The sequence below is a fragment of the Gymnoscopelus microlampas genome, assembly GCF_963454915.1.
Source record: "Gymnoscopelus microlampas genome assembly, chromosome: 24".
NCBI lineage: Eukaryota > Metazoa > Chordata > Actinopteri > Myctophiformes > Myctophidae > Gymnoscopelus > Gymnoscopelus microlampas.
In genome coordinates, this window is record NC_139961.1 from 28278822 (window position 1) to 28303155 (window position 24334).

General features: G+C 40.1%; 1 protein-coding gene and 1 long non-coding RNA gene across 2 annotated transcripts in view; both read right to left on the minus strand.

The window, feature by feature from the left end:
• LOC311040377 (gamma-aminobutyric acid receptor subunit gamma-3-like) overlaps positions 1–24334 on the minus strand; it is a gene marked incomplete at its 3' end in the record, with an annotated part of 176953 nt that overhangs the window by 53010 nt on the left and 99609 nt on the right. Inside the window, exons 3-6 of the mRNA XM_084050625.1 lie at positions 24171–24262; positions 23024–23155; positions 20627–20709; positions 3910–4047 (exon numbers count right to left, since the gene is read on the minus strand). Coding sequence (XP_083906751.1) covers positions 3910–4047; positions 20627–20709; positions 23024–23155; positions 24171–24262 — 445 coding nt within the window. The remainder of the gene's footprint in view (positions 1–3909; positions 4048–20626; positions 20710–23023; positions 23156–24170; positions 24263–24334) is intronic.
• Positions 5758–9693, minus strand: LOC311040378. The gene is made up of 6 exons (XR_014600264.1): positions 9557–9693; positions 8983–9023; positions 7958–8083; positions 7409–7491; positions 6645–6846; positions 5758–5862 (listed from the first exon to the last, which is right to left on the minus strand). It is a non-coding gene; the product is annotated as an uncharacterized lncRNA (long non-coding RNA).

The window sequence follows — 24334 nt, forward strand, 5'->3', positions numbered from 1 at the left end:
CCGTTCATTCCATGTTAACCCACGTACCCCTTTTTTAAATGTATGTTTAAAATGTATGTATTGTTTTTATAAGTGGACCCCAGGAAGACTAACGGTGCTTTAGGGCACAGCTAATGGGGATCCTAACAAATAAACAAATAAACAAACTTCGTGCCGCTCTGTTATTTTAAGTATTTTGAAAAATCTTGAAAATGTTTTTATAATTTTGCATTTTTTAACACAAATCTTTTCTTCTGGGGGGTCCCTGGCACAAAACATTTTCAGGTTTGGCTCCACAGCCAAATAAATATAAATTTGGGGGTCCTTTTTTGAGAACTACTGATTTGGCATTCATAGAATCGGCCTCAGGTTCACACAGCAGTTGATTAAAGTGTACTGTATATTGAACCATCCAGAATCCCAGAATGTGTTTCGGTGTTGATGTTCAATTCCATGTTAATAAACACATCCTGCCTCAAGTGACCCCAGATATTTACAATTGGGCCATAATCCCTTTTCATCACAGCTCATTTTACAACCCGGCTCCTAAACCCCCTCTGTAATCAGACAGGTGACCTTGAGCATGTTGTCCTGCATTCACCCCCAGGTACCCTGTTACTCTCACTCTCACTCCCATCCAGGGTTGCCAGATCTGTTTATTATAATTTCCCCGCAAGATTTTATTTGAAAATAGCCGATCTACAAGCTCACAACGCGTCGCATCGCGATGCGTTGTGAGCTTGTAGATCGGCTATTTTCAAATAGCTGATGTATATGTTAAAGTGCTCATGCGGCCCATAGTCGCTTCTTTTGGGCTGGTTTTCCTAGACCTGGTTGCTTGTTTCTCTCACAGAATCTGGCAACACTGCTCCCATCTCATATTCATCCTGTTCATCAGGTGACTCATGCAATAAACGGAGCTCAGCTCATCATTTCATGACGTCTATAACAGTGGTTCTCAACGTTTTTTCATGTCAATTTCATATGTATTTGGTCTACGGAACCCCCATCTGAAAAGGTTTTGTGCCAGGGACCCCCAGAAGAGAAGATGTATGTACAGTAGATTGTTTTTTTTAAATTATTATTCAAAATTGTCCAAATATTTTAGATATTTACCCCCAAAAATCTAAAATACAGATCTACAAGCTCGCAGCGCGGCACAAAGCGACGCGCTGTGATCTGCTAACATAAATAGCCAACATAAATAGATAAAGTGGTTAAAATGATGGTGATGCTACATTAACTACTTTTTCTGGGGGACTACCCCCCCCCCCCCGGGGGACTCCCCCTCCCCTCCCAAGACCCCACTTTGAGAACCAATGGTATTACGAGCTATCGCATTGCCTTGCACCGTGTTGTGAGCTTGTAGATGGGCAATTTCTTGCTGAATGTTTGCCTATTATGCCATACCCAGAAAAGGGACTGCACAATAGTAGGAAAACATGCCGTAACATTGTTGAATGTTGCGATGACGATATGACTCACGATTGGTAACAAATATTGCATTATATAGTTTGAACCAGCGTGACATAACTATGAGAGTGACAACACTAGCGTTGAATCCCATTGTAAGAATGGAATGCGGAAGTTCTCAATGAGGAAGTTCCAATGTTACAGGAGGCAACATCCCGCTTTGCGGCGAGATCAAAGCGTGACGCAACTCTCTATTCTACACTCTGGTTTGAATGTCTTTCTGCCTTTTTTGCTCTGTAGCTAACATACATAGAACCCAGACAATGAAAAGCCTACTATATGCACACACTGAAAAAAGCAGAAGAAAGAAATGAATTACTGTGCATTTCCATTCCAACAACATGGTTTTACTGATAACATTGCTGTGCCTTGAGATCCTGACTTGCCTGTACAATAGGTGTGTCTTGGGCACACAAAGTTAGAAAACCACTGCTCTAATTGTAATGGCCTTTTCAGCTTATTAGCCCCTCTATTAGCCGAGACTAGATGGCAATGTCGTTCGCTCTGTCCTGCCAACACTTTACTCCCAAATCAAGTAGCCATATTATTTTTTTAGTGATTGATTTATTCTTAATCAATCTATAACCCATTAAGAACGGGAACGCATCTGCGTCATGTTAAGATTTCTCTGGCTATGCAAAAATAGCAGATATACAAGCTCATAGCTATGAGCTTGTAGATCTGCTATTTTTTTTTTAAATCGTGGAACATGTGTGTAAATCTTTGAGTATATATTTACAAAGCGAACATTTCAAATCTTTTTTGAAAAAACTTATGCCGTTATAATATCAGTGGTTATCAAACTTTTTTTCATGTCAAGGACCCCAACGGTACACGTATTTGGCCGTGGACCCCCCATTTCAAAATATGTTGTTCCAGGGACCCCCCAAAAGCAAACATTTGAGTTAAAAATGTTCGCTTGAAAACATTGTATGTATATTCAAAGATTTGCACACATTTTCATGATTTTTCAAAAATAGCAGACATATGAGCTTGTATATCTGCTATTTTTGATAGCCAAATAAATCTTAACATGACACAGATGCGTTCCCTGATTGAATGGGTTAATCCATCTATAAATTCACAGAATCTCTGCCTGCCTGGCTGCCTTTCGACTTCAGACTCGTTGAGTGTTTCTGAGGACCCAAGGGAGTGCAGTGCTGAGTGTGATGCTGATTGAATGAGCAGCTTCTCAATAACACTGTGAGTACAGCTCCTCTGGGGGCCGAGCATCCAAAAGTCAGTGCGCTGATAATATAGAGCTGAGTCCCAGGCTACTATAGTGCGGTGCCCGTTCAATTCAAAGGCGCTATTGACATGAGAAAACATACGTTTACATTGCCAAAGCAAGTGCCAAAACATGATAAAAACTATTTAAGAAAAAATAAATATGGGGAAAGTATGTACAGTTGGAGGGGGCACAGTATTGTGTTAGACAGAGCTATGTCACATTGCCGCGTTATACGTGTTATATACATAGAGTATAAAGCTTTTTTGAGAAAAAATATCATCAATCTTTTGCAGTCACTTTTTGGAACAGTTAGCAGCATTTTCCCCAAAACTATTAAGAAAAAATAAAGCCTCAGATTTAAAATGTGTTTAAAGGTACTGCAGCAGCTCCGTTTATATGTGCAGTAGGTTAGGTCTATGTGAGAGGTCCACTGGGTACAGATAGTGCAGGAAACACAATGGTTAGTAGTCATTAGTCGTGGCCATTCCTCTAGCACCACCACCCTTAACACTTTGAGGGACCCCATGCTCTTTCCTCTCAAGTACAATGGACCGCAATGGAAACAAGTCCCCCGGGGCTTTTTGTGGTATCCTTTTAGCATAGTTGTTTTTACTGTACTACCCTAATATTTTCAAAATGTTTAATCAAGTACTCAATCAATCGATCAAAATAACCCGCAGGCCAAGATGTCAGCTTTGCAAACAAGCTATCTCATAAGGCTCTTTCCCACTAAATCACATAAAGCAGTTGGTCCACTTGCAATGTTCCATACGAATCTCTCACACCAACATTGTTCTTGTGAATCACAACTATTTAGGCAACGCAAGGCAGTGGTCCGTTTACAGTAACATTAGGCTTGTTTCTATGTAGACATAATGTAGCAAACTTTTACTTTTTAATCTTCAGCAAAAATAACAAAACTACTTCGGTGCAACTAAGAAATTGGCTGATAAATATACTGCAGATTATAGGAAACCAAAACCCTGCATAATGTATATGACTGAGGAGATAATAGCTCTTAAAGGATTTAGAAAACGCTGATCGTTTGCAATTGGATTAGCCTAATACAGCCAATGTTATGGCTTATGGAACGACACAAAACAACTCTGGCGGTCCCTCACCATGCATGGCAGTTCACTTTTTGATGTCTGGTTTTCTTTAGGCCTTCCTCTGCGATGGTTGCCAGGACGTCAGCGTTCATTTTCTTCATGTCTGGGTTTATTTACCTGCGGTGGTTGTGAGGACGTCAGTGGTATTCCGAAGCCCCATGAAGTCAAACTGGTACAGTCTCCAGTACTTCTTGTCTGACGTCTCCACAGAGTTGCGCTTCCATCTGTAGATTATCTCGTCTCGTGGGTAGCCATCTAGAAACGCATAGTCAGCGAAAAAAGAAGGAGGGAGGGGGGAAAATAGTTAATATTCCAGTGATCTGTAGTCTGTAGAGCCACGAGGAACTCCCTACGAACCTCATCACATCATTTTATATGTCAGAATACTTGAAATACTTTCCCATAAGCAAGGCCAAGCAGAGCTTGCCAGGGCCATGATTAGCTCAGCATGCTGCAAAGTGCTAGCTATGGAAGGTTATCACTCTTGTGCCTGTTCCGCAGTCACTGCAGGGCAGTATACTTTTTTTTACAAACTTTTAGTTCCCACGGGATACCAAAGAGCAAGTACAACATCTCAAGGCACACCTGTATTCCTATATCAGTGCAAAAATAAATTTACTGTTCAATACAAAGTTTGACCCCTTAAGCTCCATTTCATACTTTCACAATAAATAAATAAGAATAGAAAAATAGACAATACTAAGGAAATAAGCCATTTCACGATAGGCTCTATGCACAGCAGCCATATTGGAAAGAAATTGGGCTTCTTCTTACTTCCTTCACAGGTGTTACCAATGATACTAATGAAGGCTCTGTTCCATTCTGGTCAGGGTGCTGATATCGTGCATGTTGGCTCACTAGAAACACTCCATTTTGGTTCCAAAATGGCCCCTGATGGTGGGTGTGTAACTCTGAGAGTGTACAAATGGAACCAAATGGACCCGTAAGGGTCCATTTGGTTCCATTTGTACACTCTCAGAGTTATGGAAAATAAGACTTGAAAATAAGACAACCACTATGACTATGCCACACTAAATGGAACAGAGCCTTAATTAGTATCATTGGTAACACCTGTGAAGGAAGTACCCTGCTGAAAAAACCAGCTTAGACCAGCCTAAGCTGGACCAGCTGGTTTTAGCTGGTTTTAGCTGGTCTTGGTGGTTGACCAGCTTAAGGTGTGTTTTCGCCAGTTTTAGGTGTGTTTTCGCCAGCTTAAGCTGTGTTTTCGCCACTTTTTAGCTGGTCTTGGTGGTTGACCAGCTTAAGCTGGTAGGTTTTGCTGGTTTAAGCTGGTAGCTGGTTTAAGCTGGTAGCTGGTTTAAGCTGGTAGCTGGTATTTATGATGATTTTGCTGGTCAAGGCTGGTTTAAGCTGGTAGCTGGTATTTATGATGGTTTAGCTGGTTTAAGCTGGTAGCTGGTTTAAGCTGGTTTAAGTCTGTTTTTTATTGTATTCAGGTGTATTCTGGTATGCAGTGAACAACTTTGCTGGAGAGGATGCATGATCATGGTAAATTTCAGCCAGGTGCCCACAGCACGTGGTATATTTAAAAAACAGTAGCCTACAGTAGCCTATATAAAAGTGAGCAAAATCCACAAAGGAATAAATAATCATGTATCAATTTCATACATAACAATACTTTATTAAACACTTATGAAAAAACTCAAAAACAACATTTAAATAACAAATAAATGTATAAATAAACACATAAATACATGAACTTCAACCTGAGGAACACACTAACACACACACAGTGTTCAAATGACTGGAAAAGAGTGAGAGAATATGAAAAATCGGACAGATCAGTCTTGATTACATGACTATGGAGATACTGTATACCAATTTGTGTGATGTTTGGAAAACATCTGTAAAGTTGTAGCCAAAAATGTGTCTTGCAAAAATCGGCCTGCTGGTGGCGCTATAAAGCATTACCCCCATATCAACCCCCCCCCCCCCCCCCCCCTACACAGACACACAATTTCTTGTCCTTTCTATTGATGTCCTGGCCATGGTCCATAGCCTTCCTCTTTGTGAGAATGTTCTGCCCCTGCAGCCACCAATGGAAACAGTCTGAAAGAAAAAAACAAGAACCCCCAACAATTAAACAAATATAATTAGCTTATACTGCATGCGGTGAGTTGTATGAATTGTGATGTTTTGAGAAAAAACTTAAAGTAACTTAAACTTCACCCATTTTCAACCTTATCTTCATATAACTGGTCCTCGCTAATGTTCATTATGCAATGGCACCATTTTTGTCTTTTGGTCATTTCAGAAACCTGACTACCAGTGACATCACCAATGAAGATCCCAAGCTAATAGAAACTACAGTGTGTCTCTACCTGGAAAGTTTGCATGCAGAAGTAGAAGCCATTGTTCTTGCATTAATAATGAACAAATAAAGTTGTTCTAAATGACCAAAACCTGCCTACCGATGATGTCAAAGGTAGGCAGGTTTCTAAACTGTCCACGACCTATCAACGAAACACAGAGTGAGTAGACATAAAAAATGTTCAGCCCTAAAATCGATTATTTTATTACAATAGAGTATTTTCTTTTATGATTGATTAATAAGCTTAATATAATCTCTTTTCCAGAAGGTGACATTCCCGTTTCCCGTTCAGTTTTTCATAGCTTCATTTGATTGGCTCGGCAGCAGATATAAATTGGAGACACGTGTTTCTGGTTGAAACAGTATGCTGCTGAGACAACCAAATGAAGGTATGAAAAACTGAACAGGTAACGCTAACGGGAATTCCACCTTCTGGAAAAGAGAACTACAGTCATGCACAGAGCAGATTGAATTATGAGATCAAGTCATAATGAACCCCCCCACCCCTCAGTAAACATACCTCTGAGTCCTGCGGTCAGGGGGGTTTGGCCTCCCCCTTGCTAGTGGGACATTCTTTGTAAGGCTCCTGCATGGTCTTCAGGGTTGTTGTCCCCCAAATGGCAAAAGCTAGCTCCTTCATGAACAGGGAGTCCTTGGTGTTTGCTGCCTGCCACCATCTTCCAGATCTCCTTTTCGAGCCACACACCAGAGCCAATGTGGACCTGAAACAGAAGAAAACAACACATGTTTTAGAAATTAAAAAACATTTTACCATGACATTTCCCAGACTCATTTTTGACAAAAGCAGGCACACTTCAAACAGAATTTACTGTAAAGAAATTACATTTTCAAGGACCCCCAAATGTGGACCCATCTAGAAAAGAGTTGGTGCCATGGACCTCCAATAGAGAAGATGTTAATTGTTGGATTAGATTTAGTACAGAATTCTACAACTGTCTATACTGTAGGTGGGGAGAGTTAAAGTAATTCTTATACAGTACATTGTCATTGGATTACATTCTAGCTGGTAAAATAGTAGTGAAATTAACCTTTTCCACCTGGCATCCCTATTTTGTGCATGCCATAGGCAAAACTGTTCAAAAATAGTTCAAAAATAGCAAAACATAGCTGATCTACAAGCTCACGATGCATCATGACACGTTGCCTATTTTTGAAATGGTGCTTTTGTGCTTAACTGTTTCTTATTTAGCTGGGGACACTGTGAAACCCCCTGGGACCCCACTTTTAAGAACCACTGTCCTACACAGTATGTTTCTTCAATACCTTGTCACTGTTGGTGTCAAACATCCCAGGTGTCGATGCCAAATCGTCTGACTCGGGGGAAGAGGAAACGGAGGAAGTTGCAACTGAAAATGTAGAGAATCATATTTAAGCTCCTTTTGGCAGTATCACAGTACTTATATTGTACACATTGTCACCATTTTCCGTAGAACAGTATCACTGTCTAAACACACCTATGCTGTCACTGGTTTGCTTATCTGCAGCAGGGATGTCAGGCTTTAATGCAGAGCTATATTGGGGCCCTTCCTCCAGTTTCTGTTTTGCAATCTCTAATTTGTTGCATCTTAAAGCATGAACAGGGTACGAAAAATAAAAACTGAATTGATGTATGCCTTAGTAGGATACCAGTTTAATAATGAACCTAGCATCTGTCCACTCCATATAACATGCTTTCTATATAATGTTTTTTAACATTTGTGGTCAAGATCTAAGTAAAAAAGAACATGAGAACAAATAACCAACATATAGATATATACAAAAAGAGAAGAGCAAACTCATGCAATTGTTTCGTTAAAATTAGTAATTGCTTACTTAGTTTTAAGATGCTGTAGGTCCAGCTCCAACTCTTTGGCTTTCTTCTGGGTATGACTGTACTTGACATTTCGTCGTGGATAGCTTGGGTAACAGCATCTCCACCGTATTCAGACGAGTCAGAGTCTAAAGGTAGTGCAAGTGATATATTTTGGATAAAACAAGATGTTTTTTGTTAGAAAGTTAAAGTGGAATAAAATGTAATTTTATGCAACCTGTATCGTAGAGTATATTAATACAATAACTTATACAATCTGTATGTTAGAGTATGTTAATACAAATAATACTATATAACTTATATAATTGGGGTGGTTGTATTTCGTCTCCCTGCTCTTCTATTGAGACATTTAGATGGTGTCAAGGTCATGTCTCACCTAGGCACAGGATCTGACATGAATTTTGATCTGATGGTCAAGATTCAATTTATCCCCTGAGCAAGCAGGCCGGCTCTATTAGCTCAAAGGTAAAAGGTTACAGCACTTGCTCAGGAAACCGGGTTCAAATCCGGGGTAGAAGAGGAAAGTTACATAGTGCAGCTTTAACCCATTAAGACCTGGGGCCGATTATAAAAATGTTCTCTAAATCCTAAAAGTTTTTGAACATAAAAGGATAAAGATTTGAGGTACAAATGTTCGCTTTAAAAAACATATATTCAAAGATTTTCAAAAATAGCAGATCTACAAGCTCATAGCGTGCCACTCTGTGTCACGCTATGAGCTTGTAGATCTGCTATTTTTGAAGCCAAAGGTCTAGCCAAAGAAATAAAAAAAATTACACAAATGCGTTCCTGGTCTAAATGGGTTAAAGCAGGGGTCTCTCCATCTCTCTCTAGACAATTCAGTTTCAAATTTTGTATGCCCACTTCTTTGTGTCATCACTTCCAATTGCACTTATTTATCCTGTATCCTGTATGAGTTCTGATTGGTTAAATTTGGGCTTACTAAAGAGGTGGAGAGTCTGGGAGACCCCTGTTACTGAACAAGCAATGATTACTTTAATATTTAACAAAAACAATATCACTTTACCTTCAAACGGTTTTCTTCTCTTTGTGGGAGGGGTAGTAGGGCTGCAAACCATTCGTTTTGGCCACACACGCACACACACACACACACACACACACACACACACACACACACACACACACACACACACACACACACACACACACACACAGATAAGGAATCATTATTGTTCAGAGTTCACGGGATATAGGCAGGCTATTAAAACACTCTGTAGCTTCATCACTGAAAGCGTCTCTCTCTCTCTCTCTCTCTCTCTCTCTCTCTCTCTCTCTCTCTCTCTCTCTCTCTTTCTCTCTCTCTCTCTCTCTCTCTCTCTCTCTCTCTTTTGAGCAGCACAGGTACTGTACAGACAGTAGCATATATTATAAATTATATTGTATATCCCACTATCATTTCTTGTAATTATTGTCATAATACCTTTATCAAGACAAATTACATAACTAAACAATGTGTCGTGACCATAGAGTTGGTTCATGATGACTTGTGATTGACTTCAAAAACATCAAGACATGCAGCCTACGCACTTATTTAGGCTAAAAAGCCTACATAAATAGTATTTCTGTGTGTCAACACTCACCTAAAATGTCCTCCGCTTCTTCTTCTTTCTTTTATCTTCTCTGAAGACGGTTTATAATTCTTTTTGAATCCAAAGCAACACAATTTGTCTAACTTTCTTTAGACTAAAAGTCTTTATTCCCGCTGCGTCGCGAGCCAGTGTCTCGAGCCAGTGTTGCCAGATTGTGTGAGAGAAATAAGGAGCCAGGTCTATGAAAACAAGCCTGCACTTTAAACCACACATTGGCTCTTTGAAAATAGCCGATCTACAAGCTCACCGTGCGTCGCATTTGCGACACGTTGTGAGCTTGTAGATCTGCCATTTTCAAAAAGAAAAGGTGAAATATTTGGAATATTATTTGAAACAGATAGGAGTCTGCGAAAAAAGACATTCATTTCGTCATCCTTGACATGCAAATGTTTGAGAACTGGTTTAAACATTTTTTTTAAATGGAAGCAAGCCCAAATAACTACAATTTAGAAACAAGCCCCCCCCCCAAAAAAGCAACCCGCAACTACCAATATTTACAAGCAACTTTACAGAAAAACAAGCCCAAAGTCGCTTATAATAAGCAGATATGGCAACACTGCTCATGGCCCAGAATGCATTGCTTGTAAAAAACAAACAAACAGATCTACAAGCTCACAACGCATCGAATTGCGACAAGATGTAGATCTTTAGATCTGTTCATTTTAGTCATCAATTATTTAGAATCAATCTAGCATATTATTTGCCATTTGCCATATTAAGTAAATATGTTATTGGATGCATGTTGTCATAATAATAATAATAATAATAATAATAATAATAATAATGTATATTATTATTATTATTATTATTATTATTACATATTATTTATATCACATCACAAGAAAAGAAGAAAATAAAAAAATAAAATAATATTAACAATAAGGGTAATAATAATAATAATGATAATAATAATATGCTGTATATATACTGGTTGGGGGCAATTGTAACTGAAGATAATCTTCAAAGTCTAATGTTGGCAGGTATTATGTCTCCCCGGATCCAAACAGTTAAAATAGCAGATCTGAAAGCTCACAACGCGTCCCGGGCTTGTAGATCTGCTATTTTCACTGTGTGTGTTTTTTTTATTTATTAATTGATGGAATTTCTTCTTTTTTTATTTATTAATTAAATTATTTTGAGAAATCTTAAATATTTGTTTTTTTATTGATGAAGATTTTAGATTTGTGGGTGGGAAATCTTTTGAAAGAATAATATAAAATATTTTTGTAGGAAACGGAAAAAAATATTATTCAGGGTTTACAAAAAATATACATTTACATGACATGCAAATAAGCATTGAAAAGGTCTTAAAGGTCCTTAAATTGTCACTTCACTGTCATCTGGGGACCACCCCAGATCATGTGGGGACCCCCCATGTGGGTCCCGACCCACATGTTGAGAACCACTGATCTAACCAACTTGACCAGCTTATCAGCTGGTCATTGCTGGTCTGTCCAGCCATCTGACCAGCTAAGTCCAGCTGGTAAGCTGGTCTTTGCTGGTCTGTCCAGTGTCCAGCCATCTGACCAGCTAAGTCCAGCTAGTAAGCTGGTATTTGCAGGTCAGTCCACCCATTTGACCAGCAAAGACCAGCTACCAGCTTGGCTTTGCTGGTCAGTCCAGCCAGCCAGCTGGCTGACCAGCAAAGACCAGCAGAATCCAGCTTAGTGACCAGCTACCAACTACACTGGCAAACCAGCCTGACCAGCCTGACCAACTGGTATGCCATCTAAACCAGCTTAAGACCAGCCAAGACCAGCTAATACCAGCTAAAACCAGCTAAAACCAGCAACCATCATAAGCTGGTTTGTGCTGGTTTTTTCAGCAGGGATAAGGAAGGGGCCCAATTCATTCCCAATATGGCTGCTGTGCATAGAGCCTATTAGGGACTGCAGTCAGATACTATGACTGTTTGGGGATCCTTGACATAGAAACTTTTGGTTTTACTGTTATGAGGTATTTGCACCTATAGGCTATAGCTGTGGTGACAAACGGTTATCTTTGCAACAAGTTGAACACAATCAAGGAAGGAAATTGAGTGATACTCTCGCAATAATGAACAAGCCAGCGGGCTGCCCTGTTTTGGCACCGCGGTGGAGAGCTCAGCTAATTATGTAAATGATGTCGTTAAGAGGATAGCCATCTCTAATCAAAGTGAGCCATCGCCAAAGGCCCGAAGAGATGAGAGGTGCCAAAAAATTGGCCATAATTTAGACTTTTTAAAAGCCCCCCAAAGCATGCTTATAAATTACAGCTATCTGTGGCCGTGGCACTTTTATTTCCCCTGTCTATCCTAAGAGGAAGAGCAGACTGTTGTCTCCGTACACCTGTAAACAAAGTGTATAATGGCCTTAGAAGCAGCGCGTGTGCGTGTGTGTGTGTGTGTGTGTGTGCGCGCACGCGCCATTATCTATCGAGGATGGCTGAGTGAAATTAAATCATTTGTTCTCCTTGACGTGCCACGTCAGTACGCTTCAGCAAAAACAGGCCATTCATCAGTTTAATATCAGTTTAGGATGGTACAGAACGCAACTTGTTATCCTTTTCTCTGTTGCCACTAAGAGACATTTCTTTCAGCATGCTTTGTTTGTGCCTGTGATATTGTTTTGTTTTTAATGAAGTCGGCTTCTTATTAGATCTTTGTTGTTAGGCTATTATTGTGTTATTTTAGATAGGAGACTGGATAGACAGGAAGCCAAGGGCAGCGGGGGAAAGACATAAAACACCCACTCACCATTCACCCAGGGGGGGGGAGATATTTGAAGGGGGGGGGGGGGGATATTTGGGGGACTGTTAACGATATGGTGTGTACATACTTTCCTGTGATGTCCTTAAAGGGATAGTTCACCCCCCCCAAAAAAAGTTTTTCTATCGATTAGTCACCCCATGTTTTTTATCCGCATTCCTAAGACAATAATTTGATGACCAGCGGACCGGTAGGACACACAAAGGAGACTCTTTGTGTCTCCTACTGGAACACAAAGAGTCTCCTTTGTGTCTCCTACTGGAAACGCTGCCGATCATCAAATCATTGGGTTGCAAAAAAAACGTTTTCATTTTGGGGGTGAACTATCCCTTTAACAAACTTATATTGTTACGTCTGATTAGATAATCCTAACCCATTTGTTTCACTAAGAAAATTGTATGCCCTCTAATACTGGAGGAACAGTTGGTAAACATGATAGATGTGATGTGCATAGACATTATAATGAGCACAAGGAAGTTTGCCCTCAGGGCTTTCTGTCAGAAAGCATAATTTGATTCGGTCGCGACCAAATCCCGGAACCTATCGAATGGGCACAAGGGCGAAGTTAGCCGCGAGCGCTATCTGTCAGCCTTCCCCAACCTTAACCCTAATGTTATCCCTACCAAAACCATGTCTATTGTTAACACCACCTAAACCATGTCTAATGTTAACACCACCTAAACCATCTTAACCCTACCAAAACCATGCCTAGCATTAACCAAAAACTATTTGAATAATACTTGTATTCAGGAATAGACTGAGAGGATTGTGTGAGGCTACTGTCTTTAGTGTAATGGTGTGGCTCTAAGTCTCTGAATACACAGATGTCTTTTTCAATTTCCACACATCCCTGTATTAAACCGCAAGTGTCTTTTGAAAGCTAACATCCAGAACAAACACTTATAGCACACCTCGCCATTGTGCCACGAAACCTTCGCACACTTGTCAGGTTTCTAATATACTAGCGCTTTGAAGGGTTCTTCTGTATGTAAACCTTCAAAACATCCTTTTAGTTGAAGATTTAAAAGAGGATCTTAGCCCAGAACGTGGGTCAAGTGTTCCAACAATCAATCATGGAAGGCAGGGGAAATGTATAACAAGACATCTCCTTGTAAAGACACTACTATACGGCGCTGCTCCGCCATACATTCACACATTTTGACAGGTTTCATTTAGGTGTTACTGTGGCCAGCATGGAAAGCTCCTGTACAGTACACGTCATGCTGGCACACATTAACACTTAAATGACACACACCCACGCAATTAGCGTTATTATCTCCAGCTAAGTGAACCCATCAAAATGGTTGCAGCGAAAAGGGCCCATAATACCCTATATGCAGTGCTTAATTTGTAAATCATTATGTGCCGGAGCTCATGAATCTGACTTACGAACGTAAGGTCCCTTTCCATTGCAGGAAGGGACATTGAGGGGGAGATGTGAAAGTTGCATTAACCCACTGAGACCTGGAACGCATCTGTGTAATTTTTTGATTTGAGCTTGTAGATCTGCCATTTTAGAAAAATCTTGAAAATGTGTGCAAATCTTTGAATATATATATATTGTTTAAAGCGAACATTTGTAACTCAAATCTTTGCTTCTGGGGGATCCCTGGAACAAAATATTTTGAGATGGGAGTTGGCGACCAAATACATATCATTTTGGGGGTCCTTGACATGAAAAGGTTTGAGCACCACTGATATATATTTTTCTCAGCATACTGTTGGGATTTAGAAGACATTTTGTAAACGTATTGTAGGCTATTGTACGTGCGAAAATAGCTGATCTACGAATTGTGATCTTGTAGATGGGCTATTTACGATGAATGATTGCATATTATTTGCAGAATATTCACCTATTATGACACGCCCAGAACAGGAATGCAAGGGTTCATGTAGAAATGGAATGTTTACAAAAAAACTGATATAGGTGGATATAAGAGAAGGTTGATTGATTGATTGAATACTTAACAGTTTGCAAAAGGTACAGACGTCCAATAATCCTAAAAGGAACACAAAAAAGCCCTGAGGGCTTGTTTCCATTGTGGTCCTATGTATTCAAATCATCAAGACATAAGGTATAAAGACATTATTATTATATAAGAGATCATCAATACAAGGAGCAGTACATTCTTTTGGCAAGCTAGAAGACTTGTCTACAGTAGGTCCAGTTGTAAATTGCCAACAGGTGCTCTTTTATGGCGGTTTTGAAGGAAGGTAGGGAGTCACACTTTTTGATGGCTGGTGGTAGGGCGTTCCACATTTTGGTGGCATAATAGTAAAATGAATTCATCCCCATGAGAACAAAGGGAGTCTACCGGTGCGCCTCAGCCTACTACGGCTAGTCCGAAGAGATCGACACTGGAGCAGCTCGGAGAGTTTAAGCCTTTTTTTCAAGTACAAAAAGAAATGACTGACGTTTCGATCTTGCGATCTTCCTCAGAGTCATACATGGCAGGGTCTAGGGAGCAGTGGTGGAAAAAAAGTACTCTAACGTTTTACTTAAGTAAAAGTATCAATACTGCAATATAGAAAGACATAGTAAAAGTGCGTAATGAAACATTTACTTGAGTAAAAGTACAAAAGTATTAGGCCTGTCCCCGACTAAGGATTGGCAGTCGAATCAGTCTGATTCGACTGCCAATCTCTCAGTCGAATCATGCAAAAAAGATGTTATGCAATAGAGGAACATTACATTTTTTTTTCACAATTCGACTAAGAGATTGGCAGTCGACCCCCCTCGACTCGATTAGTCGACTATTCGAATAATCGAGGTTAGGCCTATATAACAATCTTTTGAAAATAGACGATCTACAAGCTCACAATGCGTCGCATCGCGACGCATTGTGAGCTTGTAGATCAGCTATTTTCAAATGGTCGAAATGTATATAGGGCTGAAGTGGTTAATGCATGTTTTGTGATAACAATCAAAATCTACAAAGTAACTAGTAACTAAAGATTTCAAATAAATGTAGTGGAGTAAAAGTACAATATTTGTATCCGAGATGTAGTGGAGTAGAAGTAAAAGTATTGGAAATTGGAAATACTCAAGTAAAGCACAAATACCTCAAAATTGTACTCAAGTACAGTACTTAAGTATATGTACTTTCCACCACTGCTAGGCATTGAAATACAGAGGTATGCGAGGGCTGTGCTCTCAATGAGCCAACGGTAGTTGGCTCTCTGTTATATGGTAACCACCCTGTTCTGCACGTCAGTCTCGGGAATGCGGCAATCAAGTGGTGATTGACACGGGGTTGGCTCTGAATATATGGACTATTTGACATTTACACCCATGTTTGTGCCGAATCTGGGGGGGGGATGAGATCAGCGCAGCTCCCTCTGGTGTTGTGCCCGTGGGCGTCACTCACTTTTTTAACCCATTGAGACCTGAAGCCGATTCTACACGTCTCCTAAATCTCAACAGTTTTCTGAAAAACGTATGTTTCTATATCAGTGGTGCTCAATCTTTTTCATGTCAAGGACCCCCAAAATTATATGCATGTGGCTGCGGACCCCCATCAAAATATGTTGTTCCAGGGACCCCCCAGAAGCAAAGATTTGAGTTAAAAATGTTCGCTTTAAAAATATATATATATTCAAAGATTTGCACACATTTTCACGATTTTTCTAAAATAGCAGATCTACAAGCTCATAGCGCGGCACTCGGTGCCGCGCTATGAGCTTGTATATCTGCTATTTTTGAATAGCCCAAAGTGTAAAATAATGCTTTTTAGCTCAAATCTAAAAATGACACAGTTCCAGGTCTCAATGGGTTAAAAAGTAGTCAAACAGGGCATATCAGAAGCACAGGGGGAACAGGGGGGCGCTGGGTGTCAGACCAGTTCATTATCGAATGTCAGATTGATGTACAATGACTTGAGAGGAGACAATAAGCCTTCTCTCCTCTCCTCTCCTCTCCTCTCCTCTCCTCTCCTCTCCTCTCCTCTCCATCTCACGAGCCATCTGCCGGTGCGTATGCGATGTGTCTGCAGCAAACACATTTCCCAAGCACTAGACCCGAAAGACACTTCTGGCTGATCACTTAGTTAGCTCACTAGCTCACCGTCTCTGAACCATTTATAGCTATCGGACAATTTGATCAAGAATGATGAGTCATTCTCGGTGGACGTCAGACAGGGTACATGATATGGCATGATCAGATCACCTGTTTTATGTTAACCACACGAACCCTGTGGCAACCTTATTTGGGGCATTTTAAAAAATATATGTTTTAATTATTTTTATTTACGCATCTCTGTCATTTTAGATTTCTTTGGCTATTCAAAAATAGCAGATACGTACAAGCTTATAGCGCGGCACCGAGTGCAGCGCTATGAGCTTGTATATCTGCTATTTTTGAAAAATTGTGAGAATGGGTGCAAATCTTTGAATATATATTTTTTAAAGCGAATATTTGTGTACTATTTTGTTCCAGGGACCCCAGAAGCAAAGATTTGAGTTACAAATGTTTACTTTAAAAATATATATTCAAAGATTTGCGCAAAATTAATGTTCAAGATTTTTCAAGAATAGCAGATCTAAGGTCATAGCGCGGCACTCGTGATGAGCTTGCATATCTGCTATTTTTTAATAGCCAAAGTATAAAATAACGGTTAGAGCTCAAATGTAAAATGACACAGATGGTCTTATGGCTTAAGAAAATGCCCCCTCTCCATTTCTTTTGTAAATCGAACACTGTCTACACGTGTGTTTGCCAACAGAAAAACGAAGTTGCCGTTAACACTTGAGCTGTTAGGTCTCAAGCAGTGGTGGAAAAAGTACTCAAATTCTTTACTTAAGTAAAAGTACCAATACTGCAATATAGAATTACTCTGTTACAAGTAAAAGTCCAGAATTCAAAATTTACTTGAATAAAAGTACAAAAGTATTGGCATGAAAATGTACTTAAAGTATCAAAAGTAAAAGTACTAAATATTTGAAAATAGCAGATCTACAAGCTCACAACGCGTCGCATCGCGACGCGTTGTGAGCTTGTAGATCGGCTATTTTCAAATAGCCTATGTATAAAATAGAGCTAAAGTGGTTAATGTATGTTTTATAATATAATAATTCATATCTGAAAAGTAACTAGTAACTAAAGTTTTCAAATAATTGTAGTGGAGTAAAAGTATAATATTTGCCTCTGAGATGTAGTGGAGTAGAAGTAAAAGTATTGGAAATTGGAAATACTCAAGTAAAGTACAAATACCTCAACATTTTACTTAAGTACAGTGCTTAAGTAAATGTACTTAGTTACTTTCCACCACTGCAAGTTGAGTGGGCCCTGATCCATTTTTTTTTAACCGGTTCAAGGTTTTCTTTTGTGCGCCGTTGTTGCCAATAGGAGAAATCAAATGTGCTCGCAGCTTCCGTTGCAGCTTGGGAGAAAACACAAAACAAAAAACACGTCAAGGTCAAAATAATAAAGGCCATTATATTTAAGGTGACCCTTTCACAAAGCAAGCCGTAACATAATGGAAACCCATTTGTCGCTGACAGCTCTTTCCCTGACCCTGCTTTGAAACAGCATTAAATGTACGTTACATGTCCTTAAAACGTCTGAATGGGGACTGAACGAGATGTACCATTCCTCTGTACAGTACAATAGACCCCTTAACAGACGACGTCACACTGGCTGCAAACGTCACACTGGCTCCAAATGAAACCCATTCTGGTCTCGCTAGGACGCGCCTCACTAGCCAACACACAAGAGGGGGTTGGGGTGCGCTGAAACCAGCGCACCCCAAAACAACAGGTTGAGAATTGATTGCATGAAACAATCACCTGTGCATCCAGTCTCAATGTTAGTAAACAAATAATTGGTCTATACAGCAGTGGTTCTCAAACTTTTTCATGTCAGGGACCCCCATTGATATATATATTTGGCCACGGACCCCCCCACGATACAAATGTATTGTGCCAGAGACCCCCAGAAGAGAAGATGTGTGTTTTAAAAAAATCTAAATTATTCAAAAATAGCAGATGCACAAGCTCACAGCGTGGCACTTTGTGCCACGCTGTGAGCTTGCTATTTTTGAATAGCTAAGATATAAATGGATGAAGTGGTTAAAATCATTGTGATGCTATATTAACTACTTTTGCTGGGGACCCCCTGGAACCCCACTCAAGGACCCCTGGGGGTCCCCGGACCCCACTTTGAGAACCACTGCAATACAGTAGCTAAATGGTAAACCCCAGTTTGAATTCAACTCAGTCCAATAAGGGTCCATTTATTTCCATTTATATACTCTCTGTTCTGTTTTGTTTTTTTCTCTGTTCGTTTTTTGTTTTTTTGTTTTTAATATTAAATACCTCACCGGCACAGCAACTAATACTGTCAACTTTCCCATGGAAACAACTATCATGTTATGCTTATGTATATATAACTGTTGCGCAAATCAAATAAATCAATAAATCATAAATAAGTTCAATTTAAACTACGGATCTAAATATTAGATCTGTTACAAGTAAAAGTCCAGAATAGTAAGTACAAAAGTATTGGTATCAAAATGTAGTTAAAGTACCAAAAGTAGAAAGTACCCAAAGTAGAAAGTACCCATATGCAGAATGTCAAAATGTAAATATATTTTTTAAATAGCAGATCTACAAGCTCACAATGCGTCGTATCGCGACGCATTGTGAGCTCTATTTTCAAATGACGGAAATGTATATTGGGTTGAAGTGGTTAATGTATGTTTTGTAATAATAATCAAAATCTACAAAGTAACTAAAGTTTTCAAATAATTGTATTGGAGTAAAAGTACAATATTTGCCTCTTAGATGTAGTGGAGTAGAAGTAAAAGTACAGAAAATTGGAAATACTAGTACATAATAGTAAAGTAAAAAATACCTCAAAATTGTACTTAAGTACAGTACTTGAGTAAATGTACTTAGTTACTTTCCACCTCTGACAAGTACACCCCCTGGACATGATGCTTGGACATGACGCTAGTAGGTAGAAGGGATTTACCCCTAATCCAGCCCTTGATGCTTGAGTGCCAAGCAATGACGCATTGGGTCCCATTTTTATTGTCCTTGGTATGACTCGGCCAGGGACTGATTAGATCGTCTGTCGGGTGGAAACCGAATATGTCCAAAACACTGTTACGTTTCAGGATTCAAATCATAGTCTGTAAAAAAAATATGGACAAGGTTACGCCATAGACCCCTTAACAGACGACGTCACACTGATAAGAACCAGTATGCGTGCAACCAGTATGCGCTAAATGAAACCCATTCTATCAGGTCTCGCCAGGACGTGCCACACTAGCCAACACACAAGAGGGGGTTGGGGTGTGCTGAAACCAGCGCACCCCGAAACAACAGGTTGGAAATTGATTGCGTGAAACAATCACCTGCGCATCCAGTCTCAATGTTAGTAAACAATTAATTGGTCTATAGGTTTCTATAGACTTTCTATAGAACGAAGTCTATTTTTCAGCGATTTCTATATCCGATCCGAAATACAACCGGATATTAATGCTATTGGCTGCAACCGCAGCGAGGGCGGGTCTTCACTTGATAGAACCAGTAGAAACCCTTGAAACATACCCTACTTTATCATTCATTTTAAAATTAATGGTACCATCATTTACTAAACGCATATGATGATGATTTAAAAAAGATGCTTTAAACTAGCGATTGAAAACATAGTGTTTATGAAAAGGTTTACTATGGTAATAAAATCAAGTGTAATGTTCGCCCAAAACCTCATTGACTTGTATTGATATTATAATGTATTGCAAACGGTAGAAGAAATAGCGACATCAGCTGGGCTATTAACGGGAACAGCAGGCTGAACGAGAACCCGGAAGTGAGCTTCAATTCCAGGGAAGGGGGTTTGCCCCTTGATTCAAATTCAAAAACAACAAAAGTAGCAGCTCTACAAGCTCAAGCTTGTAGATCAGCTACTTTTGATGCTTTTGTGTGACGCTGTGGTGTGATCAAGTAGGGCGTTCATTTACGAAAAAACACAAAGAGTTAGTATACAGAGATAAGAGGTTTCTGTCCCGATAGCAACGATACCGTGGCTGGGTATGTGACGTCAGTAGTTGGCACTCATATGCTGGAATGTCAAGCTCTGCACCCGACTGAGATGGAACAATGAAAGGACATTCTGTCTTTATTACTGTATGTTGCATCGATACATCAATATCCTACCTACAACCTGTGTCATTTTCGGTGTGTGTGTGTGTGTGTGTGTGTGTGTGTGTGTGTGTGTGTGTGTGTGTGTGTGTGTGTGTGTGTGTGTGTGTGTGTGTGTGTGTGTGTGTGTGTGTGTGTGTGTGTGTGTGTGCGTGCGTGCCAGAACTCACAGCTGGAGAAGACAAGGGGGCAGGAGTGTTCATCCATTGGGAAATTATGGAGCTGCAGCTGGCATTCTGCATTGATGGTCATCCTAGAAAGACAGAGAACAGGAGAGAGAGAGACAGAGACAGAGACAGAGAGAGAGAGAGAGAGAGAGAGAGAGAGAGAGAGAGAGAGAGAGAGAGAGAGAGAGAGAGACAGATGGAGAGAGAGAGAGAGATAGAGGGAGAGAGAGACAGAGGGAGGGAGAGAGAGATGAAGACAATGATAAAAAGCAATCTCAGACGTGTTCAAAGGCGTCCCCAGAGTGCCAGAGGCCTTGTCCCTGCGCTCTTTGGAACACAGAGATAGAGAGATCACGTTTGTTCATTCATCTCACATACTGTTCTGTACTTTGTCGCGTGTCGGGTGGAAACCTTGTATGTTAAAAAAAAAAACGTTTTTATTATCATTTCAATATATATACCGTACGTATATATATATACACAATATATAATTTGAACCCATTAAGACCTGAGGCTGATTCTACAAATGCCTTCTAAACCAGTAGTTCTCAAACTTTTTCGTGCCCCCAAAATGATATGTATTTGTCTGCGGAACCCCCGCATCTGAAAATATTGTGCGCCAGGGACCCCCAGAAGAGAAGATTTGTGTTAAGGAAAATCTAAATTATTCAACATTTTCAACACACAAAAATAGATGTACAAGCTGATGTGCTGTGAGCTTGTAAATCTGCTATGTTTGAATAGCCAACACTAAAATCTAAAATGACATAGATGCTTTCCCGGTTCTAATGAGTTAAAATAGCAAGGTGTTGCAAGTAAGGCGCCGCAAAGTTATGTTCACTACTTTTGTGTGACACTCTTGAGTGATGAAGTATGCAAAAAAAAGTTCAAATATGGAGATACAAGGTTTATGCCTCCAAAAGCGACGACTTAAAGCGTCAAGTATGGGAAGACGGGCGTGCTTGGGGACAGATGGCCAGATATGCACACTTGGATGCTTTGTTGATGGATGATGACAGCGCCGTTTAATCATGGCAGCATCCTGATGTCTTTTTGCGTTGACTGTATTAACTCTTAGGTCAGGAGAGATGGACTCAACGGTTCTAAAAATAGGAATAGCTGAGCCGGGTGAAGTCACAGCGCCCATGCAATGCGACGGAGATTGACGGAAAGGAAGATCCGACGTCGGATTCTGAGGCATCGGGGGGGCCTTGGGGTTGTCATGTGCTCGGATGAATGGAATAAGGACAGGGTGTTCCCAGTCGTTTCAATGCCAAGCACCCCCCAAGATAACCCTAGCCTCTGGCTGTGCCCCCCCCCCTTATTGAGGAATGTTTTAAAAAAAAGAAAACAAGAATATCGAAAATTATGATCCCTATAGGATGTGAAAACTGACAAGATAATCTTCATTAGAAGACGTTGAGAGAAACAGCGTCTTCTAGTAGATCAAGGGTTTGCAAACCTTTCAGGCCGTGACCCCCCAAAATAATCAGTATTTGAACTGGGGACCCCCCACCCTGTCAAGCACTTGGAATTGCAGGAGTTGAGGCATTACATTTAGTTTCTGTTCCACAGATAAATATGAAAATATCAGATCTACGAGCTCACAACGCCTCGCAATGCGAGGCTTTGTGAGCTTGTAGATCTGATATTTACTAAACTTTTACCTCTTTCTATATAGGTAATATTTGACAATTTTGACCATTATAATCTTTTGTTGCCCTTTTGTATTCTTTTATTTTAGAGTTATTAAAAAGGTCTTAAAAGTCCTTAAATTATCACTTTAGAAATGTGCAGATACCCTGTATACTCTAATACTGTATGTTGGTTTGTTTACTGTTGAGTGAGAAAACAATGTTTCACATTAAGCTAATCATCTTGGGACCCCCCAAAATTATGTGGGGACCCCCCTGGGTGTCCGACCCCCCAGTATGGGAACCACTGCAGTAGATCACTCAGGTTTGAGTGAGCTTTATGTTGGAGTGTTTTCAACTCTGCACCCTCATGCATAATTCTCTCTGTCTTCACCAAACCCGCTCTACAATCAATAATGCACTTATGTTTGCAGCAATGTCAAGACACATTATGCTCCCCTTTATTTATTGTCAGCACACTTACAAAGAGCTATATTAATTATGGCCACTTCATCCTATTGATTGCTTTTGTCAAGTACTCCTTAAGCATACTTTAAATAAGCAATGACAAACAGGGCGGAGAGCCAATAGCCAAATAATAGACACACACACACACACACACACACACACACACACACACACACACACACACACACACACACACACACACACACACACACACACACACACACACACACACACACACACACACACACACACACACACACACACACACACACACACGACTTATAGGACTTGTGTTTACCTCAGAGTGTAGAGGATCTTCCCATTGTTCCAGATCCTGAGCAGTTGATTGGGTGTTGTTATCCAATGAGAGTCAGCGTTCTTGGAATTTCTGAAGATGGTGTCAGGAACCCAAATCAGTCCCACCATGTTGCTATGTTTACATACAGAGAGAGAGAGACAGACAGAGTAAATATGACATCCATATACCCCCCCTCCCCCCCATAAAAAAAGTTGTAGTATTACTGAGGAATCTGGATGGGGCACCACACAATAATGAGACAGACAAGATTTCAGATTTCAAAGCGTAAGAGAGTTTAAAAGTATTAATACAGTGGAGTGAACATGCATGTCTCAAAGGTACATACATGCGGACTCACTTGAGGCCATCTCTTGCATCCCCTTAAACGATCTACACCATGAATTAAAAATAAATAAATATATATTTAATATCATATTGTTTATGTCCCTCAAACGTTTTTCAAAAGGTTTGAGCCTAAATCAAGCCTCAGATATACTCATTCCAACTAACTTCTCTCTGGCTTATAAAGCACTTTCACCTGCAATACCACATTGTCCTGTTTGGCACGGGGCGCTATTGAGACAGTTTGTATGCATGTTATCTCCTGGTTCTGTGTGGAAAAAGTGTGGAAAAAGTGTTTTTGTTTTGTTGTAACTGAAAAAACGGGAGGGATTGTACCGAACGTGAAAATCAGTTTGGTCTGTTTTGAGACCAATTTACAGAAAACCCCAGATATGCTGTGAAAGCCTGAGTGTTCAAACTGGGGTGTTTTTGGGGATAGAAGAGAGGTAGGGGAGACCAAAAACACACAAAAAATAAGGAAACAATTCATGGTGTAGTCCCTTTAAGTAGGCTTGTCCCAGACCCTAGGCCTGAAGTGTTAACTCAAAACAGCAGCATAGGGAAGGTATTGTTTCATGTTGTTTGATCATTGAAACCTTATGTCTTGCAGGCGAGCCTGCACCTCTAGGTAGTAGTAGTAGTCATGGGAACCTGGTCGACTGGGATCTCTACTATGACAGAAAGTATACTAACATATATATATTTTAGAGTTCTCTTAAATGGATAATATTACACATTTTCAAATTGCCTTGACAAGTATTACAGAATTCAATCCAACTATGTAATTGAGAACACACATCCCCACCTGTTGAGGGTCAGAATGCGCATGCTACTGCTGTTGTACCGCAGACGAGTGTCCACCCACGTCTGGGCAAAGATGATGTCGATCTGGTACTCCTGTGTGAGAGAGAGAGCGAGAGAGAGAGAGAGAGAGAGAGAGAGAGAGAGAGAGAGAGAAATCTTAACTAG